Here is a 23,813-nt window from a genome sequence, read left to right as displayed (position 1 = left end):
AAATAAATGGCAACAATGACGTTGTTGAATTTTTAAGTGTAATAGTTTTTTTGTATTGTCCTCTATATACATTTCATGTAATTTATCGATTTCAATCGTCTAAATTTATCGTGTACCAGTCAGATGTGGCCTGTTGATACATTTCCTTTTTGATGGCTTCATCTATGTCTGGTTCTATGGTTCTGGGACTCCGCGAAGTCACTCTGAATTCGAGGGGCATGTCGTAGCATTTGCAGACACAGCAAGACGGAAACCGAAACCAATCGGAGAATATGCCTCGGCATTCGTTGTTCGGATCGTAGGCGAGCAGACGATGCAGTCGGTACTGTTGTTCGCATCTGAAATCGTTATTTATCATGAATGAATTTTTAGTATAAATAAATTGATCAGAATATATTTTTAATTAAACGTTTTATTTGTCATACCTGCATCCTTCTCGGCAGAACATTTGCTTGTGTTCATGTGTGCACTTTTCCCAATGGACGTATTGTTCAAATGGATAAAGATTCAACAGGGCCAGAACTTCTCCTCTTGTGTTGTTAGCCCAGAATGGTGCTACGACTTCCTCTTTGACCGGACAAGCATTCCTAAAATGTTAATTTTATTTTGTATAAGTTATAAATACTTTTTTTTAATTCATCAGAGATTCACTATCAAAGGTACTGTCAGTGGCGTAACTAGAAAAATTTGTCCCGCATGAAAAATTTACCAAAGGGCCCCCCCATATGTTTTTAATGACATAAATAAACTTACAAATTCTAAATTGCCTATATGTAAATTTGAAAATTCTGCAATTACATATTTTAAAGACATTTTATGAACTTATTCATGCTAATATTTTAAGTTCGCAGAACAAGTAGAATTTTTTTATACATACTTCTATCTGTTTTCAATTGGAGCGAATTGGTTTACCTGTATTTTTTATTTATTTTTAATATACATAAATATGTATTAATATTTGAAGATCCTCCCGAGCCTAAGGGCTTGCATGTACCGCATACCCAGCGTCATAGTAGTTACGCCACTAGGTACTATGTTAAAGGCATAAGGTTTAAAGCAAAAAGCGAATTTTCCATCATTCCTAAATTGATTCTTAAAATAATGGTAAATAAAAACGAAACATGGTAGCAATCTCTTAAAACCATAATTAAATCGAATGCAAAGAAATTTAGCTTCTACCATGCGTAGCTTCAGTCACACCCTGATCTCTGAATAAAACAGTATTTACGAGTTGATTTATTTAAACTGATACCCCCTCATTTAAACCAATTCTAATGCAACCTGAGCAATTTTGATGTATATACATTTTTAGATATATACATATTTAGTTTAGGGATGTGAATAGTTTAAAATTCGTATACTTACACTCCTCTGAGTTTGACAATGGGTTTTGCTTCTTCTTGCACAACATCTTGAAATAATTGTCCTTCTAGATGTGTCGTGGCAGCAGTATTGCTGCTGACAGAACTTTGTTCTTGTGCTTTGTAGTTCTCTTCTGTGTTTAAGTCTATCCTGTCATTCTTGTTCTGTTCTTCTTTGACGCTTTGCGAGAATAACATTGTCGATGGTAATGTAGACATTTTATCCATCATGACTGGTTTCCATCCACCATCTTCGTCGTCAGTGTCCGTTGATTGTTCTCCGAAATCGGGAGTGCTCGTCGTTTCATCTTGGGTCACGTATTCAGAAGTCGTGGAATCTGCTGTTGACGAGGTTTCAATGGTTATATTTGAGGTAATAGGGCGAGTGGTTACACTTTTATTGACCAATCCGTAAGCAGGGTAAGCACTATTTGCTTCGATGCTTTGCTTTATGGCAGCTTCCAACGTGACTATCTCTGGTTCTATCTTGTTCATTTCTAAATTCGTTTTACTGAGTTCCTGCACGTTCAGCTCGTCTTCGAAATAGGATGTCTTATAAGCTGCCATCTTAATATCTTCAGCTTCTTTCTTGGAAGGCTTTTGAACTTCTGCTTTCTGATCAGTTTTACTAGAAGCATCTTCGGTTTTGCTCGTCGTCGTTGTGGTAGTCGGTGTCGTTTGAACAGGTCGGAAATGTGGTACAGTATACTGTTCGTTGGAACGACCATTCGGTTTCTTTGAATAGACGAACTTTGTATTCAGGACTTCCCAATCTTTGGAGTATCTGGCATACGTACTATCTCTTAGTGGGACTTGATATGTTTCAGAATCCAAGTCGTTGTTTTCAATTTCGGCTTTTAGGACAGATATGTGTCTCTGGTCACCATACATCCTCCTCATGAGACCTTGGTTCTCGTGGACGAAGCGCCTGACTGCATGCCAAGGGTAAGTAGATCCTGGCAAGTTGCAGTAAGATTGCTTGCTGAGATCACATGGTGCTACTCGAGAGCTAGATCTTCCTGATCTATAGGGTCGCGTACACGCAGATGAGTAGTCATAGTTGAAACAGGAAGCTCTCTGTGCGAACAATGAGACTATCTGAAATGATAAAATTAGTTTTATTATTAAGAGATAGATACGGCTTTTTGGTAATAATGAATTATATATATATATATCTGTCTTTCCAAAACCATTCGTTAAATGTCAATGGGCAAAACACTAGTGAATTACGTGTTTTTAGATTTTCTGTTAATAAATGTATACAAACGGATACAGTATAAGAATTAAAATGTAACAATGACTATGAAAATTTGACAATGACTTTTCCGTTACATTAAAATTCATCGATTAGTTGAGTGTTATCGATAAATCGTGGTAAAAATACATAGCCACAATAATAATAAGTCAGCTGAAACACTGTAATTTTTCTTCGTTCTGACTAGAATCATCAAGTTGGTACTATTGAGCTGGCTGTGCAGTATGCTACTAATAGAAAATTTGACGGTTGAATGGCCATAATTGGTCACTGTCCAGCCATATCTTTTCGGCCACACAGAGCCATGACATCACGCACGTCACAACTTTCACTACGTGACATTCATGCATACAAGGTCATGGCGCATTTGCCTGTCATTTCACGTTCAGCTCGCCTATTTTTCTAATTTCTAAAATCGCCCCCTCAAGATTCTCCTGCTACATCAGAGTAATATAAAAACAGGCAATGAATTTTTTTTTAATTCGTATTCGTATAATCGAGGTTTTAAACAAATCTAAGTCTTTTATTGGATTTTTTACAGTTGGAAGTAGGTCAAATGTCTTTTCGGAAAGGATTGCAGTGCCACTACTTTCACTTGCGATATTTTAGAGAGCGTGACGTCACCTACGCCTACTAGAAGTAAAGAAGCGACGCATTAATGAGCGAGGGTGGTGAAATTCGTCTAGATTTTGTATGTATACAAAATTTAATGTTTGGATCAATATGTTCATTGAAAGTGAAGTTGCAGTTTTAGGATAACCGGTCGTGATGAAAGCAAACTATCTTTTATATTTATTTGCATAAGTTCTTTCGTTTGTACTGTATGAGTGCTTTGGGTTTGGTGCAAACGATCGAAAAGCGCCAGATTGAACCACAGATTAACTGGATGGCTGCTTTAAACGCAATTCTCGACTTCACGAATGAAAAATTGCACATCAGATGACGAGTAACCTTTCGATGTGCACAGATGCAATTATTAAAATTGAGTTGGATCTTTCTGGCGGGTTTTTAATAATTTAATAAGGAAAAATTCGGATCTAAAGTATCAGAAGCACAGAACGTATACAGGGTAGGTATGTCGGGACTTCGGGTAGATTTCACTTAGTGTAAGTGCGAGCAGTGCGCACGCATGAGGTACACGTGTCGTTAATCTGTGGTTCAGTCTGCCTGGCGCTTTTCGATCGTTTGCACCGCATCGGAGTGCTTTACACACATTTAAAGTACAATCAATTTGTATTATATACATTTCCACAAAAATTTGACACTCGACAATATTTTTTTCTTCAAAGTTATTCGACATACATACATACATACATACATATAGTATTGAAATGTTACTACAAATTTCACTTTATAGCTCGGTCTATAGGGTAAAATGAAAGGATCGAAATCCGTTCAGAATAGTGTGATTTTATATATGTAAAATAGGTTTTGATATCGTTATATGTATGTGTACATATATTAATTTATAATAATATTATTACTCTACATATTCCAACCAGTAGAAGTGGAACATTCAATGAATCAATATACACATGTAACACGCACATACTCGTATACAAATCAGCAGATCTTTACCAATTTTTCTGGTGTAGTGGTATTTCATAGACTAGCAACTTATGTATCTCTCAACGAGGTTTTGTTCACGTCAAAATAAAATCATTCGGGGGATTTTGATCTTTTGTCAAAATTATATTTAAAACAAGAGTATTTTGTTTAAGACGTGTTGCTTATATGTACCTATGGTAAATAAATATAATATATCCTAGTAAGAGATCTTACGAATGATTTATATGTCGATAAATCCCACTGTGTATTACTACAAGGGAAATTTTATTTTAGGTTATAAGTTTCAACCAAGCATATATATAATATCACTATTATGTGTGTCTGTCTGTCTGTCTGTGTATCTGAGATAACGCTCGCCGTACTATAATAGTCGTTTCGATTCGACATATATATGTACGTCACAGCTAAATCACTGCCAACAAAACGTACGAATATAAATAACAAAAGAAAAAACTCCTATATATATATATATATGAATATATAGAAGTTTATACTGTTTATATGTATATACTGTTTGCTACGAATGTTTCCTCTAGACACAGAAACGGCGCTAAGTCTCTGAACATTTACCGCCGTCTATTGAAAATTTATTTAATTATAAATTAAATAATTAAATAAATGTTTTATATTGTTAATATGTAGGTACATAGGTAGGTAGTTTTTACCATTTTTTTTCATATTAAACAATTAAATATAACTGTTAAATTACATATATTAAAAAAATTTGACTGCGTGCGGATCGAAAACAGAACCCACACATTTCTTTTAATTTTTTTTCATTTAATAACTTAATATGCCAACACCCAATGTTCAAAATTAAATGTAATGTGTGTTACATGTCATGAAAGCTAAGGTCTAAAATCAAATAAGTATCATAATATGCTTTTTAGTCGAACGAGGCAGTCATTATTATTAAATTTATGTAAATGGTTAAAGAATAAACAATCTTCGAAGACTTTAATGTATTGAAAGTTTAATTTTCATGGGCCACTACAGTACTCGTTAGCCCCACCCTGAACACACAAAGGTGTGCATCGCACAGTCAAAGGTCCATCGACATGAGACTAATGGACCTACGGACACCTGACCGAATGTGGGACAGGCCGTAAAGTGTACACACAATGTCAGGTGTGTTCTCTTTCTTTTTATGGTGTGCCCCATTGTGCTCCCTTCATTAAACACTCGGGGCCCGCTTTGAAGAAGTCCGAACGAACGTATCATCAGCGGCCATTATCCAACCGGAGATGGACGACGATAGATTGTTTTTCATTGTGTGAACCTAAAATATTACAACGCAGTTTTTATTGCTTCTAAAACCTATCAGTTAATTCGGTGAGCTTGTTGTATCAAGAGCTTTGTGGTCGCTCAATGTACATACATAGGATAGCGTTCACTGAGTTTCCGAGCTCATTGGAGCTCAATATCAGAATTAAGAAAAATATTTTATACTAGGTTGATATGATACGAGTGTACACGGACGTTACTCGGATGTTGCTACGTTACGAGTAACGTCTGAGTAATCTAATTAACGGATTCGGTTTGAGTGCACTCGTATCGAATCGAACCGTATTTGAATGAATAGAAGCCCAATCTAAATGTTTTACTTTCAATCAAGTTGTGTCAAATTATAGAATTTGACCTATACAAATTTAGTCGCATTTATCAAGTTCAGTTTACTTGATACTTCAATGTATACTATTTCATATACATATACATACATATATACATACAAATATACCAGGAAGGCTTAACAGGTAAACCCCAAATGCGCCTTCCTGGTCCTAATTATTACATAGATACATGTAAATCTAAACAATATCTGACATCTATGGTCCGATATTACAAACATCGTATTAATACGATAAATAACGATGAATAACTTTCATGTAACAATACGAATTTTATATTCGATAAACAACCACAGAGACATTTATGGTGAGCAATATGGCGAAACCTAAGATATAACAATAACTAAAGGTTGGCAACAGAAAATTGGGAAGGAAACGCCAATTTTACAGGAATCGTTTCAATGAAAATCAGAAAAATTGGAAAATTCCGATAAGAAACGATCGACTTCGACAAACTAAGGTCTGGCCAACAGCGAGATTTAGCGGGAATCGAGCTCGTAACATCAAGTACGAAATAATTCAACATTCACCACTAGACCACGCTGCTGGATATATATATATATATATATATATATATATATATATATATATATATATATATATATATATATATATATATATATATATGTGTGTGTATGTGTGTATGTGGAAATTTCTAGACTATAGCAATAGATTGGATTTGAAATTATAGTTTAATTTATAAGTAGTTATTAGTTATTATGGTTTCGGAATAGTTTCTCAAGTTGTTTATCGGCTTATTTGCAATGTCACTTTCGAATGACTGCCAAAATATGACACTTTCTATTTCGAACAATAATGACATTGTACTTGGACGAGCTGTGTCGAAGACAGGTACATTTTTTTTAAATATCATTTGGACTATGGTGATTTTCGTTCAGTTCTAGTGAACCCGGACGACCCTAAAGCGTTGCCCTTGATCGTTAGAAAGTGGTCAAACACTTTCTTTCTTTCCAAACACGACAGGTGATATTGCGTAATTAGTCTAGTGGTGGTCTAATCTGGTTTGTTACACACGAAATCTTCTTCATAAGAATATCCGCCTCCAAATTGGCTTTTCTCTGAGCTCTTGCATTGATTGAAATATGGCGACATGTGACAGCGAAAATGCGAAATTTAATATCACTCTAACGGTGAGATGTAACAGATTTTGAATTATGTGCGCTTGTTGGAAAAGCGTTAGTTGCTTAACGCGCATATGTTTAAATTGAAGAAATACGTTTGTAAATTTATCTCTTGATAGATCTGTATATCTATACACTCGAAACATATCCGATAAAGATTTCTTGACATTCCTATACAAATATTTTAAGATACTCAAGCTTTAAATAAATTTTAACAATTTTTGTATAATTAAAATAGTCATTAATAATTCAATAATGCATTCTACCGCTACTGTGATTGCATATTATCATCACTAATTTTGTTAAAAAGAGTTGTTTGTATTATTTCAAGTCGATTTTATAATTTTATTTCGTTTCCTCGTCCCCTTTACATATGTAAACTTTGAATGACATTCACAAGTTGTCTGGATTTAAAACTTCAGAGCTTATGAATTTTCTTATAAATATCTAAAATACGGGTTCAAGCTCTGGCCCAGTGTTGCTGATCAGATCTTGTATATAAATTTATTTTTTATATATAAAACTTATATTTTACCATGATGCCATTACGGGTTTTATCCCTAAGCGACTATTATGGTATTAATTTTGCACATATACACATATGTATATGTATATAAATTATATATTGCAAATTTTAAATTTGAAATCATATTCAAATGTGGTGACAAATAGTAGGTGAAATTTGCCAATTTGATGAAGAACCTTTTCAATAATCAAATCAGATGTATTGGCAAACTTTTATAGGGAACAATCGACTTCGAGTCACAAATATCCAATTCTGACCAGCCGCACCGCAGAAATACTCCGAAAAAATTCTCTTCAATCGAGGTCAACCCAAGGCTTGAACCCGGGAACCTCTCGGTGGTTAGCGTTAACGCAACCACCAAGATATCCTGCTGGATATATGTATGTGACTCGATAATTTCCTATCAGAGTTTGCCAATTTATCTGATTTCATTGTTTACACGGTTCCTCACCAAATTAGCCACCCAACCTCTATTTGTCACCTCTACTGGTCCCTTGGGGAAATCTGTAATGGCACTATGGTAATGTTACGTACGCCACGGATTGAGTTACGAGACCCAATGTCGTGGAAACACATATCCGAATACGTGACTATACAACAGGTAAACAGATTAGGCGTCCTGAGAGATCTACCCTTTATAAGGCGGTACGTAGGTGATATCATGTCATTCTGGACTTAGCCGTGACACTGCGTGTATCTCCTTAATCATCAATAAATGCTGTGAAACGACTGTTGGCCTTTTACTTGGATCCTCCACCCCACCCCTACGCAACAGTAAATATAAAAAAAAAATGTATAAAATGTACATATACTAAATTAAGTTTCAAAAACAAATAAAAATTTATATTTTTCCTATTGCGGAAAATGTCAATTTTTCTTCGTCTTGATTTTTTATCGGTTATATACTCAGAATTTCTGTAAATTATAAACAATTTTTTTTTTCTAAATTACGATACGGGTAAGATAGTCTAATAATGTTAGTTATTAACATTATTAGATAGTAAGTCTAATAATGTTAATATGACCGCATGTTAATTTGAGACTCATTTTCTGTATATACCTATACATATTTTACCAGGAATACCATAACCTTTCTGAACGTCTTATATTAATATATGAGTTGTGGTTCAAAGAAAATATGGATGTCATATATGAGGCTTTAAGCAAAACTTCTTACGATTTAAAAATAATTTGGTTTGCCTAGTCTTGGATCTTTTAGTAGCACTTTACTTTTATTCACAGCCAAGCTTATGAAAATGGATCGTAAATAGCTCAACATAGCACGTTAAGAAAACAGAAAGTGTTACTTCCATTTTGGCAATATAGAAATTTTGACTCCTGCAACTTTTAGTAATAAAACTAGCGAGCGTTGCAATGCCACAATAACGCATGCAATTCCCGTTCCCGTTCTCGTTCCCGTTCCCGTTCCCGTTCTCGTTCCCGTTCCCTTTCCCGTTCTCGTTCCCGTTCCCGTTCCCATTTTTCGGAACAACGCAGGCAGCGAACATTCTAGTCGCGACGCGAAAACATTTGAAATTATAGCGAAAGACACTCATTCCCGTTTTTCCCGTTTCTGTTCCCGTTTTTTTTTCACAGTAATCTTCCCGGACATGCATACAACAAATCCTGAAAGTTCCATCGTAATCGCTTCAGTGGCCTATTCGAGACACACATACACACACAGACATTCATTTTTATATACATATATAGATTACAGCTACCCCTAGCCAAGCTTTAACCAAACCTTAATTATTTCGGCTGGCTCATTTACGGTTGACCTGCATACGAAGTGGTCGAGGGCCTGTTGGAGTTGTCTGGGACCAGCCAGACCAGTGTCGAGGCCCTCGGACTGGTCTAGAGGTGAATTTCGCGAGACAATATTTTTTTTTAGGCCACGGCAGCACGCCTCCGCGCGACCACCGGAGAAATGGTGAAATTGGTGTCGTTGCGATACCACCTCAAGATGTGGTATCGTTTTCGGTCAAGCTGACCGCCAATTATCGATCGTAAAAAAAAAGGTAAATATGATAAATAACCGGCCGCAGTTATGTTATACACTCGCGATGGGCGCGTAACTCGTTACCAATTACGACCGTGTAAATTCGTATTAATGCTCTCAGATATGTCATAAATACTTATGTATGTACGTATGTATGCTATAAAATAAATAAGGAGAGATTTTACTTTATTTATTTTACGATCTTAGCCCCTTTTCTAAACGTTTCACCGGGTTAATATTCGGCCGTTAAATCGTTTGATTTTCGTGTTAATCGACGGCCATTGTGAATGCATAAAATATCTTACCAATCGATTAAAAAATGTGCAATTAAATATGTATATTTAAAACAATCGTGTTAATTTTCAACTTTCTGTTATATTGGATTGATTAAAGTGTGTTCAAATCAATTTTATTTAGCGCATATGCTTCATATTGAATCAAACGATGATTCTATATTTTATTGAATCATAATGTCAATTTCAGCGATTTCAAAAAACAATATTTAGGCTTATTTATGTATTACGCGAGGTAATTTAATGCGTCTGTTTTGAATAAAAATGAAAGTCTTATATCAAATATTAATAATTATACGGTGACGGTAATGTAATACATATGTAATAAAATTCAGCATTTACTAATTCAACTTTTTTCTTTAATGTTTATTTTGAAAAGCTGGAAAAATCTAGTTACGGATTAAAAATATGTGCATAGTATGCAGTTATTTCTATTGATTTTGAAATAAAAATACAGTAAGTATATACAATAATATTTATAGTTAATTAAAAGAAAATCGAGTAATAAAGTAGAGATCGGATCAAACATTGTTTAGTGCTACTCAATAAATATGACTCAGGTAGGCTTTCATTGTGTTTTATGGGAGTATGTGAAAATTTTTCTATGTATAATAATTATTTTCCAGGGATAATGAAAAGGCTACTTAGCTACCGTGTGATCATAATTTATGTGTTTGGATCTTTGGTTGTACATACTCATATGTACATAATGGTATTCGTTTGTATTTGTTATACTCCGCATACGGAAAAGTGGGTTGATTCGATACGAAAATACAATGTAGATGAACAAGAAGAAATTCACATCGAACTGAACGAAATAAAAGCTCATTTTGCCGAAATAATACCGTTTTTTTCATTCGGAATTTTACCGTTTTCCATTGTTGCTCAGATCGCTTTCGATGCATACAGCATCGGGTGCGATATCAGCTATATTATGTATGTATGTTTTTTCCATGGAGTTTATTTATAGTTTCAAATGGTTTACAATAGTGCTTTAAATCAAACAGTCTCAAATCTAGTCAGTTTTTAAATCCATACAACAATACGTTGCTTTGATATACCGTTTTTCCAGGCTATTCGAACGTATATAATCTTCAAATCTCTTAATAAATAAGAATTAAGTGAGATATAATCATACGCGTTCCAATATATAATATAAATGGATCTTATATACATCCATACAAATATTTAAGTCTTGTATAATGATTGTAGAAAAATGTTTGATTATTCAATAATTCTTAAAAATATTGATTGTTATAACACAATACTTGTACATTTATTTATTTATGGCATGCAAAATTTTAAAAGTATTCATACGTATTATGTATTATATAGAAATATAATACAAATGCGTATTATTTCACATGGAAAATATTCAAATTATTTGAATAGAAAAAAAATGAACGTTCTGATATTAAATTCGATTTTTTACTTCATTAAGTTTATGTAAATATAGGTACATATGCAAGATGTTATAATATACAATTTTAACATTCATATGTACATATGTATGTACTTTGATTTGGCACCACATTTAATTTACAAATTTATACATTGTATATTCATATGTATGTACTTTGAACTATCCTTATAAACAAATTCATATTGAATTTATGTTAATAAATATTATAAATAATGCACATCATAATTATTCTATAGCATAATATACTTTTTATCAAGTGCCAATTCGTACATTATATTGACACATTTTGATTACAATAAACGTAAACAGTATAGCGATGTTAAATATTCAATATGAGAAACTTACAGTACACAATAGTATTGTCGTTGATACGAAGCTCAAAGCTAGACTTGCACCGCTACGATTTTTTTCCATCCTTGCGATTCAAACGAGAAAACTCTTCATCAACTTCCATCCACAGTATTGAACTTTGCACTCGTGGAAAACGTACTGATTTTCACTTCACTTGAGTGGGTTCTTATTGCACTGCGGAAAAGCGGGCGAATCTTGCCGGGAAAATTCGATCCAGGCGACTTCAACGAGCGGTGAAGCGCGAAACCGGCGTGAAAATATATAGTGCGCGCAAAAAGTAACGTTTACTTATTTATTATTATTATTATTATTATAATTATGAAAGTATACGAAGAACGACGTGTTTGTACGGCGGTTCGTGTCTGTATGAAAGCGTGTCTGTCTGTCGACAGACGACAGGCGACAGCAGGTGGGAGCGGGCGGTTCTCCGTCAATCGCACCGGTTGCACCTCGACACCCCTCTTTCTTTCTTTCACTATAGTGCGACCAGTGTAATTCGGCATGTCATGATTAAAAAAAGTGAAAACAATATCCTCTAAAATATTTATATATGTGTACAACCTATGCAAATGGGGCTAATTTACCATTTATTATTACTAATTTTTAGAATAAATAAAGAGACGTATAAAATTAGGAACGTATTTAAGCGTATAAGTACTTTGAAAAAAATAAAGTATTCGATCAATGTGTTTTGCCAATGATGATGCGAAAACGATACACACAGTCTGAATACATGGGTGAAAAGAAACTGAAGAGACAAGAAAATGAATACGGGGGTGAAAAGTTTGAGGGGTAGTTGACATACATACATAGCAGTGGCGTGCCGTGGAATCTCTCTTTTTGTCACTTACGTGTGCGCGTAAATAAGTTGATTTTTGAAAGGATAAAAGGTTTGTGATAATGACCGTAGCAACCGGTTAGCAAATTATACCAGTAAACAAATAGAAATATAAAGAAAACTATACGTAGTTACATTTTTTTTTTTTGTAGAACATAATACATTTAATCGTAGTTCTATTTCATACTAACTTTCGTTTGATAGTTAAACATATCATATTATTTTGTACTAGTTAAGTAATTTTTTTTTTTAATGTACATATGTATATTATATTTAATTTATAAGAAGAATAGACAAGATAAGTGCTCAAATGGCATTAAATATAATGTAAATGGGCGCAACAAGGTCATAAATGAGATTTATTTATTTTTATTTGCTTCATTTTAACCAAAGTGCCATAACAAGTTGCTTCAAAATCGACACTTACATACACATATGTATACGTGGTGACAAATAGAAGGTAGATAGAAATTTGTGAGGAACCATTTCAACATTTAAATCAGATTAATTGGCAAACTATCATGGGAAACGATTATAAATATCAAATTCTAACCATCAGCACCGCAGAAATACTTCAAATCATATAATTTTTAATTATTTTCAATCAAAATCTAACCAGGTCTTAAACCCGGGACCTTCCAGTTGCTAGTAGCATATGCTAAATACTAAGGGCGGGCTTTGTCGGCCGACTAGTTGCGCGACACGAAAAAATGTATGAAAATGTGTGCGACAAACAAGTTGACGGGTGTAGCATGTCCCATCTACCTGCATGCATTGGTCTGGTCGCCCTCAACCAAGTCGCTCGCAAATCGCATGGTGCGGCCTGACCCTAAGATGAGTGGATGGAATATAAAAAAAAGAGTATTGTGTTCGCTGGACGGATGGAAGCGTTTTGGAGATACTTTTATCCAACTGTGTATGGTGAATGACTGATAATGATAGTTACTAAATATTAACATACCCAATAATATTATACTTCTTTCTTTCTTATACATAGATAAGTACATTATGAATACCATATTTTATTTATTTATTTATTTTTTATTTTACATATATACCAGGAAGGCCTTACAGGTAAATCCCAATGCGCCTTCCTGGCCAATTACAAATACAAATACAGCATTTTTATTATAAGTCGTTGAATTGCGAGACACTGAAAAAACTCGCAAATTAACGAGACATCTATGAATTGTACATAAATTTTTATTGTACATCAATCAAATTTTTCAAATAGTGGTGACATAGTAGGTAGGAAGGATTTTTAGCCAATTTTTTTTTTCCGGGAACCGTTTCAACAATGAAATCAGAGAAAATTGGCAAACTCTGATAGGAAACGATCAACCTGGAGTCACAAATCCAGGTCTGACCAACAGCATACTCTGAAAAATTCATTTTCATTCAGGGATAGAACCCGGCACCTTCTTGACGGTAAGCAGAAGCTTAACGTCCGAGCTATGCTGCTGGCTAAATCATTTAAATTGTACATTTCATTGTTTCAACGGCTTCTTTTTTCAAAGGAAAACGAAAATTCCAATTAGAATCCTTACTGGAAGAAAAACTATTCTTATATGAATTTTTCGGTGGCGGAAAATTAAAATAGGATTACGATTCTGATTGTAGTAGAAATGTAGCACATACATATGTAGATTGTAATCAACTGAAATGTAGTAGATGCAATCAACTGAATGTGACCACAGACAAATTTAATGAAATCGAAATATATATAAATGCATGTTCCACGTTAATATGGTAGACGTATGTGTGACTAGGCGAAGAAATTGGGTCCCGCGGTTACCGTAAGAAAAAGTGTGTGCATTCAGTAGGTCAGTCGAGTGGTCGCGGCCCAGTACCGCTGTCTCGCTTCCTCGCAATGCATATCCGCGTTTGTGCGAGCGAGACAACCATACGTTTACTTTTGTTTGAGCGACTCTTCCGCGCACAAGACATACCGTTATCTGCTAACTCATCCCTTAACAACCGGTGATTCGCGGACCCAACGCTCAATTAATTGACCGCCACAGCTTTTACCTTCAATTATTAATTTAATCGAAATTTTATCGATCACTTTATAAGAAAATACCGCTTCGAAGAATTAACTTATTCCGGCCGAAGAGCGCGCGCCGGTCGATCTAATTGCTGTTTATTTACATACAATCATAACGTATCGTGTTATTAAATATTAAAAAATCAAAATATACCATTTTACGTATAGACAATTTTTAAAAGGGCCGAACTTTTCGATGACTTTTTAAATTTGTTTGTAATTGCATTATTTGTGAATATTCATTTTGGGATGCACCTACTCAATATGTAAATCCAGTGATTCATTTTATACATGGTGTTTTTAAATCAAATTATGCTAATGATTTTAAAAAACCTCTAATTTTATCTTGGAGAATTTATGATTTGGAATTAATTAATATTGAGTATAAGTATTCGCTTCATCTGTTTGAAATATGTATGTGAAAATTTAATCGGATAATCAAATTGAAAACTGTATGAAGAGCTTATATGTAGACCAGAACTACGGATTAAATATCAACATTTGTCACTATTTGTACTACCGAAAAAATATTCGCAACCGGTAGTACTGGTATTTACTAGTATCGATTTATTTAAGAAATTTGTACTATAATACAATTTCATTAATTACTAATAAAATATCAATTAACTAATTTTCTTTAATTAATTATTTTAATCAATAACTTTAATTAATTAGGTTATTAATTTAAAAAAATAGTTTCCTTCTACAATACCAGGTCAAAAAGGATGTTTATCCATTCTTCGACAAATCCATACACACTAGCCGATACAGCGTTTTCTTCTAAGTTCAAAACAATTCAACTAACATAAAATTGAGAATATCATATTTTGGTACTACTGGTAGTCTATATTGTACTCATGTTAGTACTGAAGGTCAAATTAAATGTCGATTTCTTGATAGGTATTATATAATCCTTAAATATCTAGATAGACTTATCTTATCGATGTTTTTAATTAGAAATAAATAAATATATTTTATTAAATTTTAATGTCTACCTACATTTGCCCACTAAAACATCAAATCTTATGACAGAAGATATAGATCATTTAACGATTTTAAAATGAGATGCAATAAAGATATTTCTAGTATACTTTTTTAGATTAATTTTGGTTGTACATATTTCATTATTAGCATGAATTTTTAATTACAAGTATTTACGTAGGTATATTTACATTGCTAAAATTATGAAATAAAATAAACGAACAGCATTCAGATAAACGCTTTTAATTACCGAAATAATTTTCCATTAAAAAACCATAATATGTACATGTATATGCAATTATTTAATAGCGCTAATGTGGAAAACAAGCGTTACATTTAAACGATCGCGCTTACTATTTAATGTCACTTTACTCACTTCAAATGTATGTAAAGTTAAAAAATGACATTGTAAAATACATATAATTAGTCCGACTGAAAAAAAAGGTTTTCGACACATTACTTATCATCAAAGATATACGCTCAATGAAGAGTCAAACGTGCACTTTATTCTCGTTTCGTTACCATGTGAGGAGTCTGCAACTTTTTCTTCACACTGCCATATACAATGTATACTATACTTACATTGACATACGCCTCTTGAATGTGGCCAGGTGTGCGTAAATTAAGATTATTAGAGGCTTTATTTGTCCGTCATAATTGGTAGGCGGTCGTAGGGTGCGCGATTACTGTGATTATATGCAATTATGATTATGATAGGAGACGCGGTGTCTTCCACCTACTCGTCCAGTTTGGACGAGGATATCTTGGGTAGCTGGTTGGCTCGTAAACTAGACCGGTGGACAATCTCGTTCTAGACTAGTCTATTTAATTACCGGTTTATTCACAGACGGATTGTCGCGACCGATCGATCGATCGGTCAATCGACTACGCTGTGCCAACTCTCGATCGTTATGATTTATCTGCACAGATTAAATTCAACTGCTCTATTCCGGGATGTATTGTTTTGAAATGTAAATCATTTTTTGGACGCGTGGACTTTTTATCACCGATCTTTCGATCGGTTTGCTTTTTCTTTTTTTTTTACTGAAATGGACTTTTTTGCAACATCAAACTTTTGTATCAATGCTACAACCACATATATAGGTATATATGTACATATACTATGTTAGTTGGAGTGCTATAATTTGATTGTAATCAAAACACATATTGATCTGAGTGGTGATCGAAAACTTAGCTAAAATATTAAAATACATACATACGTATCTTTAAAGTGTATGCTACAAAAATTTTAATCTCTGTTTTCCAAGCAAGCTCTTTTCATGTAATATAGTTTGACAAACGATGCAAACTTCAGAATTATCTTGGTTCAAACGATTTATGTGATTTACACAATGGGTTAAATTTAAATTTAGTGTGACACCTGAAAACTTCTCGAGTGCCACTTAGTGGCATATGTTGCTTACCTCTTGGTTAAAGTGTAGAAAAGATCGTTCGTTAGATATTAAGCAGTCTATAGGAGATTTTAAATAAAATTATATTCTTCTTCACGTTCAAACATATATTAATGTGTTTGTACATACATGGAGAAGAGTTAAAAAGTCTTATGAGAATACAAACAAGAAATTTTATCATTATCATAATTTACAGTCATTCACCGTCCACTGTTGGATGAAAGCCTCTCTTTTACGCTTCCATTCGTTTCTGCCTTGCGCAACTATCATCCATCTCACCCATAAATTTTTCTAATTTCTTCAACCCATCTTTCTTGCGACCTTTTTACATTCCCTCGGGTGCAACTCTAGCAATTCCATTATACATTATTTTAGCTACGTAACCTGCCCATTCAATATCTTCACTTTATCCACTATATCCACTACCAGTGGCGGCACGTAGGAATTCACAGTGAGGGGCTGTAGAGATCAATTTGTAGTATGTTGCTCGTTGACTATACCGGTGACCAAATGCAAGTAAAAATAGCACGCATATGTACATAACTACACTGGGAGTACTACAGTCTCGCAGCCCAAATGGGCATCAAAATAGCATGAATATGGTATTTTGGCACAAGAGAGGGCTGCAGCCCTGCATGTCATATTGACTAGCCGCCACTGACCACTACCCTTGTCATTATTCTCAACCACGTATTCCGCTTTCTATCTTTCCTCGTTATGCCAAGCATACAGCGTTCCATACTTCTTTGAGTGCATCGGACTTTGTGTAATGCTGCGTACGGACCAAACCAACGACGATTTTGGTCCAACGTTTTAACCAGCAGGATAAAACCAGTAGCGTACAAAATATCGAAATAAAAATTAAATTTAAAAATTGAAATCAAATATCAAAATTAAAAATATTATTATTATATTAAAATTAAATTCAAATATCAAAATAAAATTATAATCAATATATTAAATTTAAAATAAAATATTGAAAGTTAAAACAGAACATGCCCAATTTAAATAAATTTTCGAGATTGACCTAAAATTAGATCATCAACAATCACATACAGGTAATCCTCGACTTTTGTTTGTCGAAGATGTTTTGACTTACGTAGATACGCACTAAGATCGAAAAAAAAATCAAAGAATTATTATTTTTACTTCCCCGTAATGCGCAGTTACTGAGAATATATCATGTGTTAGTATGGGTGACCGAGCGATGGTCCCAACCCGACACGTTGTCGGTTTATCAAACGAAATTTTTTTAGTCTTCAATTGTTTCTCTCGTCGAAATAAATCAATTAATTAAATCATTTCAGAGGTAAATTTTATCGGATAATGTCTTCAATTGTTTCACTCGTCGAAATAAATCAAATAATTAAATCCATCTCAGAGGTAAAATTTATCGGATAATGTGTGATTATTAATTTTATTTCGACGAAAGAAAAAAAAACCCTTTGACAAATCACCGACATTTTTTTTGTTAAATATTTCATCGACGGCGAAACACAGTAGTGTATCGTGACGACTTATAAGAAACAATAACAAGGTTTTTTTCGCTCGTAATTATAATATTTCTCTGGTTGTAATGCGTATCGTCGTAATTCAAAACATTGTTGTAATTCAAAACATTAACGATGATCTAATTTTAGCTCAATCTCGCTCGTTATCTTAATTTTGATATTTAATTTCAATTTTTTTATTTAATTTTTATTTCGATATTTTGTACGCTACTGGTTTTAAAAGTTGGCCCAAAATCGTCGTTGGTTTGGTGCGTACGGACCATAACATCTTGGAATTCAATGTCCAATTTTCACATTCATACGTCATCACTGGCAAAATACATCGAAAAAGTGTCATTTTTGATTTAAAAACGGCGTTCATTCGCCCATATGTACATACATATGCATTCATATTTAGAATTAAAAATGGTACAGTAAGAAATATACCATATAATAAATTATCAAAAGAGAAACAACAGTTTTAGAAGTACTTGATATGTATGATATTCGTAATGAAATGGGATTGCTGTACTTTGATGAATAATGATTGTATAATATGTACAATCAGATGCTTTGCAAATATGATGCGGCACAATAAACGTATTTTCATGTTCGATTCTGCACTGTCACATCGTAAAATATTATGAGACGAGATCAAATCAACCATTCCCATTCTCATTATTAGTATTATATTACTCGTGCTTATCTTTGTACTCGATTGTATAATTAACAGATCTTGCGCGAGGTATGTAGTGAGTTCGTTGCCCGTCTAATGGATGTGAAATTTTCACTAGTCGAAGCGTTTTTCGTTTTTCAATTGTCTGCCTAGAGGTCCCTAGATGGTCTAGGGCAGACTATCGGGCGTCTCGTATGTGTGCCATCGGTCGCGGTCTCATTGTGGCATTTACATAACGTGGGCAGGTGGACTGTTCACTAATTCCACAATCCCGACTGTTTACTTTCACTCTGCTCCACTAATGCTTTCCATGGGCAGACGTGCTAAACCTTCTTTTTGTGGTTTGGATAACAATCGTGGGTCTACCTATAGAGATTGTTGACTGTTCCCCGAAAAAATGGTTTACATTCATACTACCAAAGTTCCCTATTGAAGTTTCCAGAAGTACAAAGTATGTACATACATACATATGTACTTATTTGAAGGAAAGAAAATACAGTTGTATATACAGTGAATGAATGGCACTTTTCTGCGAAATTTTAACTAAGGATTCGAGTGTTGACCAAGTATGTGGTTCTGGATACCTTCTGATATTGGTTCCAGTTTTATTTAAACAGTGATTCACTGTCACTGTTCAATTGATTTGACGCACTGATTTTTCATACTGTAGCAATTAGTGCTAAAGAGACACTCTCCAAAACTAATTCACGTTTCTATTTATTTGTTTTTTTCTTATAATTAATTAGAAGATGTGTCATACAATCATGTTTTTATGTGACAAAAATATTTTAATAGATCACATAGGACTGTCAATTGCTATGTATAGATTTTGCAAGAGCTTTTTCATTTCTTCCAAATTTTTGGCTCCTTGAACAGCGATTTTTCCTTCGGGCATTTCTTTGGGTTCATGTTGAAGTAGCTTAAGTGACTTTTCCAATATTTTTTTCGAATCCTATCAATATGGAGAACAATTGATATTAATAATAATTATGTATAATAAAAATTAATTTACAGAATGTGTGTATTAAACTCACTAAAAGATAGTCTATGAGCATTGCAGGACCTTCTCCTGTTTTTTCAGCGCGTCTCCTTCCAGTTTCAGCAATGGTTGCGTGTAATTCGAATAGAATCATTCCTCTTCCTCTTATTTCGGCTTCATTGAAACCAAATACATTCATGAAAATGTTGATACGATACCACATTGTACATATATGTAGTTTGCATTATTTATTTACCTGGGACAAGTTTTTCTAGGAATTCAGCAATCTTTCTACATATGTTTGCCTTTAAAGTAAGATTTTCTTCCGAAACTCCCGCTAATCCAATATCAGTTTCTTGGCCAATCAGATGAGCCAAAGCCAACGAGACATCTATCATGTAGTAGTGAGAGGGGTGTAAATATTTTCCATAATGATCCAAAAATCTTAAATAAAACAAAACACGTACAATTAATTAAATTATCTAAAATTCATACTTAATTAAGGTTAAATTATTAAACCCCAAATACTTTTTGCAAGATTCAATATCTCCCTTTTCCATTGCATCTAAATCAGTTCCGATATGTTCTATAAGTTTATGAGCTGATTTTTCACTCATTATTTTATCACATTGATTACAGTACCAATCATACGACTTTTCTTGTCCATCAACATTTGTATTTTTGTCTTCTTCAAATAGAAAAGTTTTCGGCAGTAAATATCCAGTACAATCTCTGTAAAAAAATAATTAGATTGGTATATTAAGATCATTCAATTCTTAACATTTAAAATGGTAAAAAATAGATTTGTCTTAACTGTTTTTGGCATTTGAGTGCGCTGAACATAGTTCCGAATTCAGTTACGTCTTTACATCTGTCACAGTAGCAATTGAAGAATTTAGTTTCTTGCAAGTGATGTCGACGGTTTATGGTACCCCAAGTTGGGTCTGTGTAACAAATTGACACGTTTTGACCGGCTTTTAAATCCATAGCAGCTGCAATTAGGACCTATAATGGAAAGACCACACTAAAAATTTGAATTTAATTATCCTATTAAATTCTACAACATTATGAATACAATATTGTAGAATTTACTGCTTTCTTTATGAATTTGTAGTTATGTGATAAATGGTAATACTAAAACCATTAGATTAATAGCAATTCCTAGGGGATTGTCTTAACTTGTTAAAACTTTTAGATGTCTAAAACTTGACTAGTTTATGGACATTTTAGTAACATAAATTTCCGATGATTAACTGATTACTAAATCAATAACCGATGCTAGTTTAAGTCATATGTATATGTAAATAATAAAAAGTATGAAAAATATACAACAGAACAGCTGACTAACTATTGATTTAAATAATATGTTAATTTGTATACTTACTTCGCCATTACTGGTGAAACTTTTGCTACTGTTGGCCATGCAATTGTGCTCAAGCATAGAGGTCGTATTATAGACAGCTACGAACGGTGGATCTGAGAAAGGTACCTCGTGACCATTAACCTGAAAGTCACACCAGTTCTTACATTATTCAAAACGTGCTTGTTGTGGGAATGGAAATCACACATAAGCAAAACAGTTCGATTTCACCTGTACGATTCCGCACACTTTCATGATTTCCTCTTCGGTGAACTGGTCTTCCAATTTGTAGAACTTTCTGACAAATTGGGCTACCTGCAAATAGTCACTCTTCCACTTTTCAGTATCTTTTCGTTGTTCGTAATGCGACTCTAGCTGTATCAAGATATTCCAAATCGTCGAATTAGATTTCTTCAAGTGTAGGCAACGCACTATGATGATGCTCTGATAATTTGGATGAGCGCAACCGAAAGTCTGGATATTGACCTGGAATCAATATGATTTTTCTTATAATATACGTAGGTACATATGAATTTAAACTATATACAGAATAATTGAGTTTTTTTCACATATCACCGTTCAAAATATTACCTTTTGACCTCGAGCTACTGTCATGTCACATTCCGCCTTGTGATTCGGTGATTTCTCACAATTTTCATCACAAACAGGCCAACCGCAATTGGAGCAAGGACGAGATATTTTTTCCGTTAGGACTTTGTAACATCCCAAACATACTGGAGCTGTTACCTGTGAACAAATAATTGCACAACATGCCATAACTATGCGTCAAATATGTAAATCCGCGAAATTTGATTTTACAATCGATTTCTGGTATTTTAGGCAAAAGTGAAAGCGATATATGGAAGTGCTAACCTGAGCTGGACCAATGATGAGGGGTTTTTCCGTGAATATGATTTCACCTTCTTTGATGTCTTTCGTGGCGACTAAATGGCGGCCGAGTGTCTTGTCTTCTTTTACCTGATATGAAACGGTATAAAAAAGTATTTAAAAATCTCCGTGAGAAAATTTTCGCTGTGACAATAAATAAACTGTCATGCGTTATACTAAAGTATGTCATACGAAGCACACAAAATTTTTTAACAATTGAATATATTTTCTATAGTGAAAGTCATCAAGTGAGTTTGTAACCCATTTCTACGTCGTTAAATGTGATAAATTTCAGTCAGTGTGTCTTGCCTGATATATATGTATGTAAATGTATAGAAATGCATCATTACTTGTACTGGTTTGCAGTGGTGTTTATGCGTTTTCCAATGCTCTTTCTGATGATCTTTTGAACAATAATACACGCTGTAACACCTGGAACATTTCGACGATGTGTTCTTTTCGCACACGATGCACTTTCCGTCCATTTTAAATAATCACAAAGAACCGTTTTATTTAAAATAAAAATATAATCTGAGCCGTGGCGTTGTTCCACGTGGGCATTGAATTTATCACCACCGAAATCTCAAAACTGTATCGTCTTTTATACAATTTATATGCGATTACTGCGAAACAATGATCTGTTCTCGAAATTACCGGCAACGTGTTCAGTCCGATACTGATCTGTGGTAGAACTACACATTTCTAGAACTGACTAAAATAAATCGGTTTATTTTTCGATGGGTCGTTTGAACTTCTGGCATGTACTACCGTTTCCTAGCTTGAATGTGCTGGTCGTTTGAATTGAAAATTTATTTCTGGATGTAATATATCAGCAATGTAAACGTATATTACAGAAAGCACATGTCACAATCAATGTATTTGCTTTTATAAATTCATATGTAAATGAAAAATTGTGTCTTACATTCCAATGATGTGTTTATACTGTATATTAAATCAGCTACAATAAATACAGTACATCTACAGTATTTGTAGTGTAGATAAATTAACAGTAATGCAATAAATGAAAATTTACACATTGCACTTTTATGTTATTATGTAATATTTAAACATTGAATTTATTTCATTAAAATTTGCATAGAGAACGGATATATTATACGAGTAGGGAATTGTAAACATTTTTGAAATTTCTCATCAACTTTATTTATGATATTTTAATATTTGCATAGTAATACATATAAGGATAAATGGCATCAGATTTCAGCTTTCATTATATGACCCTTTAAATTTGAAAATTGTCCAATTTTGAAAAAAAACAATATAAATGAATGTGCCGTCAGTCTTTATTCAGCTTCAAAAACACTATTTCAGTTTGATTTAATTATTATTATTAATTTAAATTTGATAGGTCCAGAATCTCTGGAAAGCAAAATAAATTTATTACACGCTAACATTATGTTTAAATATTGTAAAACGCAAAACATTAAATATATCGAAATGAAAAAAAGTGGACTCGCGCTGCTTTAAAACATAACGGCTCATATTATATAGTTATTATAAGTATTTTATAGGAACAATATAAATACTTTCGAATACGTTGATCAAATATATAATTTCGAAAAAGGCTTTGTACCTATTGT

The 23,813-nt window shown here is 33.6% G+C and overlaps 2 protein-coding genes across 2 annotated transcripts; both read right to left on the bottom strand.

Moving 5' to 3' along the window:
- Positions 1-91: 91 nt before the first annotated feature.
- spz4 (Spaetzle domain-containing protein 4) lies at positions 92-11,626 on the bottom strand. Its single transcript, XM_077429390.1, has 4 exons — positions 11,542-11,626; positions 1,366-2,459; positions 426-587; positions 92-338 (listed from the first exon to the last, which is right to left on the bottom strand). The coding sequence occupies exons 1-4, from the start codon at positions 11,608-11,610 to the stop codon at positions 92-94; spliced, it is 1,572 nt and encodes a 523-aa protein (XP_077285516.1). The 5' UTR covers positions 11,611-11,626.
- Positions 11,627-19,684: 8,058 nt separating this feature from the next.
- SmydA-1 (SET and MYND domain containing, arthropod-specific, member 1) lies at positions 19,685-22,981 on the bottom strand. The gene is made up of 10 exons (XM_077428487.1): positions 22,566-22,981; positions 22,201-22,305; positions 21,919-22,074; positions 21,559-21,813; positions 21,352-21,471; positions 20,782-20,972; positions 20,496-20,699; positions 20,224-20,411; positions 20,023-20,141; positions 19,685-19,940 (listed from the first exon to the last, which is right to left on the bottom strand). Exons 1-10 carry the CDS (start codon positions 22,698-22,700, stop codon positions 19,785-19,787), a joined length of 1,629 nt encoding a protein of 542 aa, XP_077284613.1. The 5' UTR covers positions 22,701-22,981; the 3' UTR covers positions 19,685-19,784.
- Positions 22,982-23,813: the final 832 nt, after the last annotated feature.

The sequence above is a fragment of the Arctopsyche grandis genome, chromosome 4, assembly GCF_051622035.1.
Source record: "Arctopsyche grandis isolate Sample6627 chromosome 4, ASM5162203v2, whole genome shotgun sequence".
NCBI classification, from domain to species: domain Eukaryota; kingdom Metazoa; phylum Arthropoda; class Insecta; order Trichoptera; family Hydropsychidae; genus Arctopsyche; species Arctopsyche grandis.
Note: the sequence above shows the minus strand (reverse complement) of the source record. Positions and strands in the feature narration are given on the sequence as shown.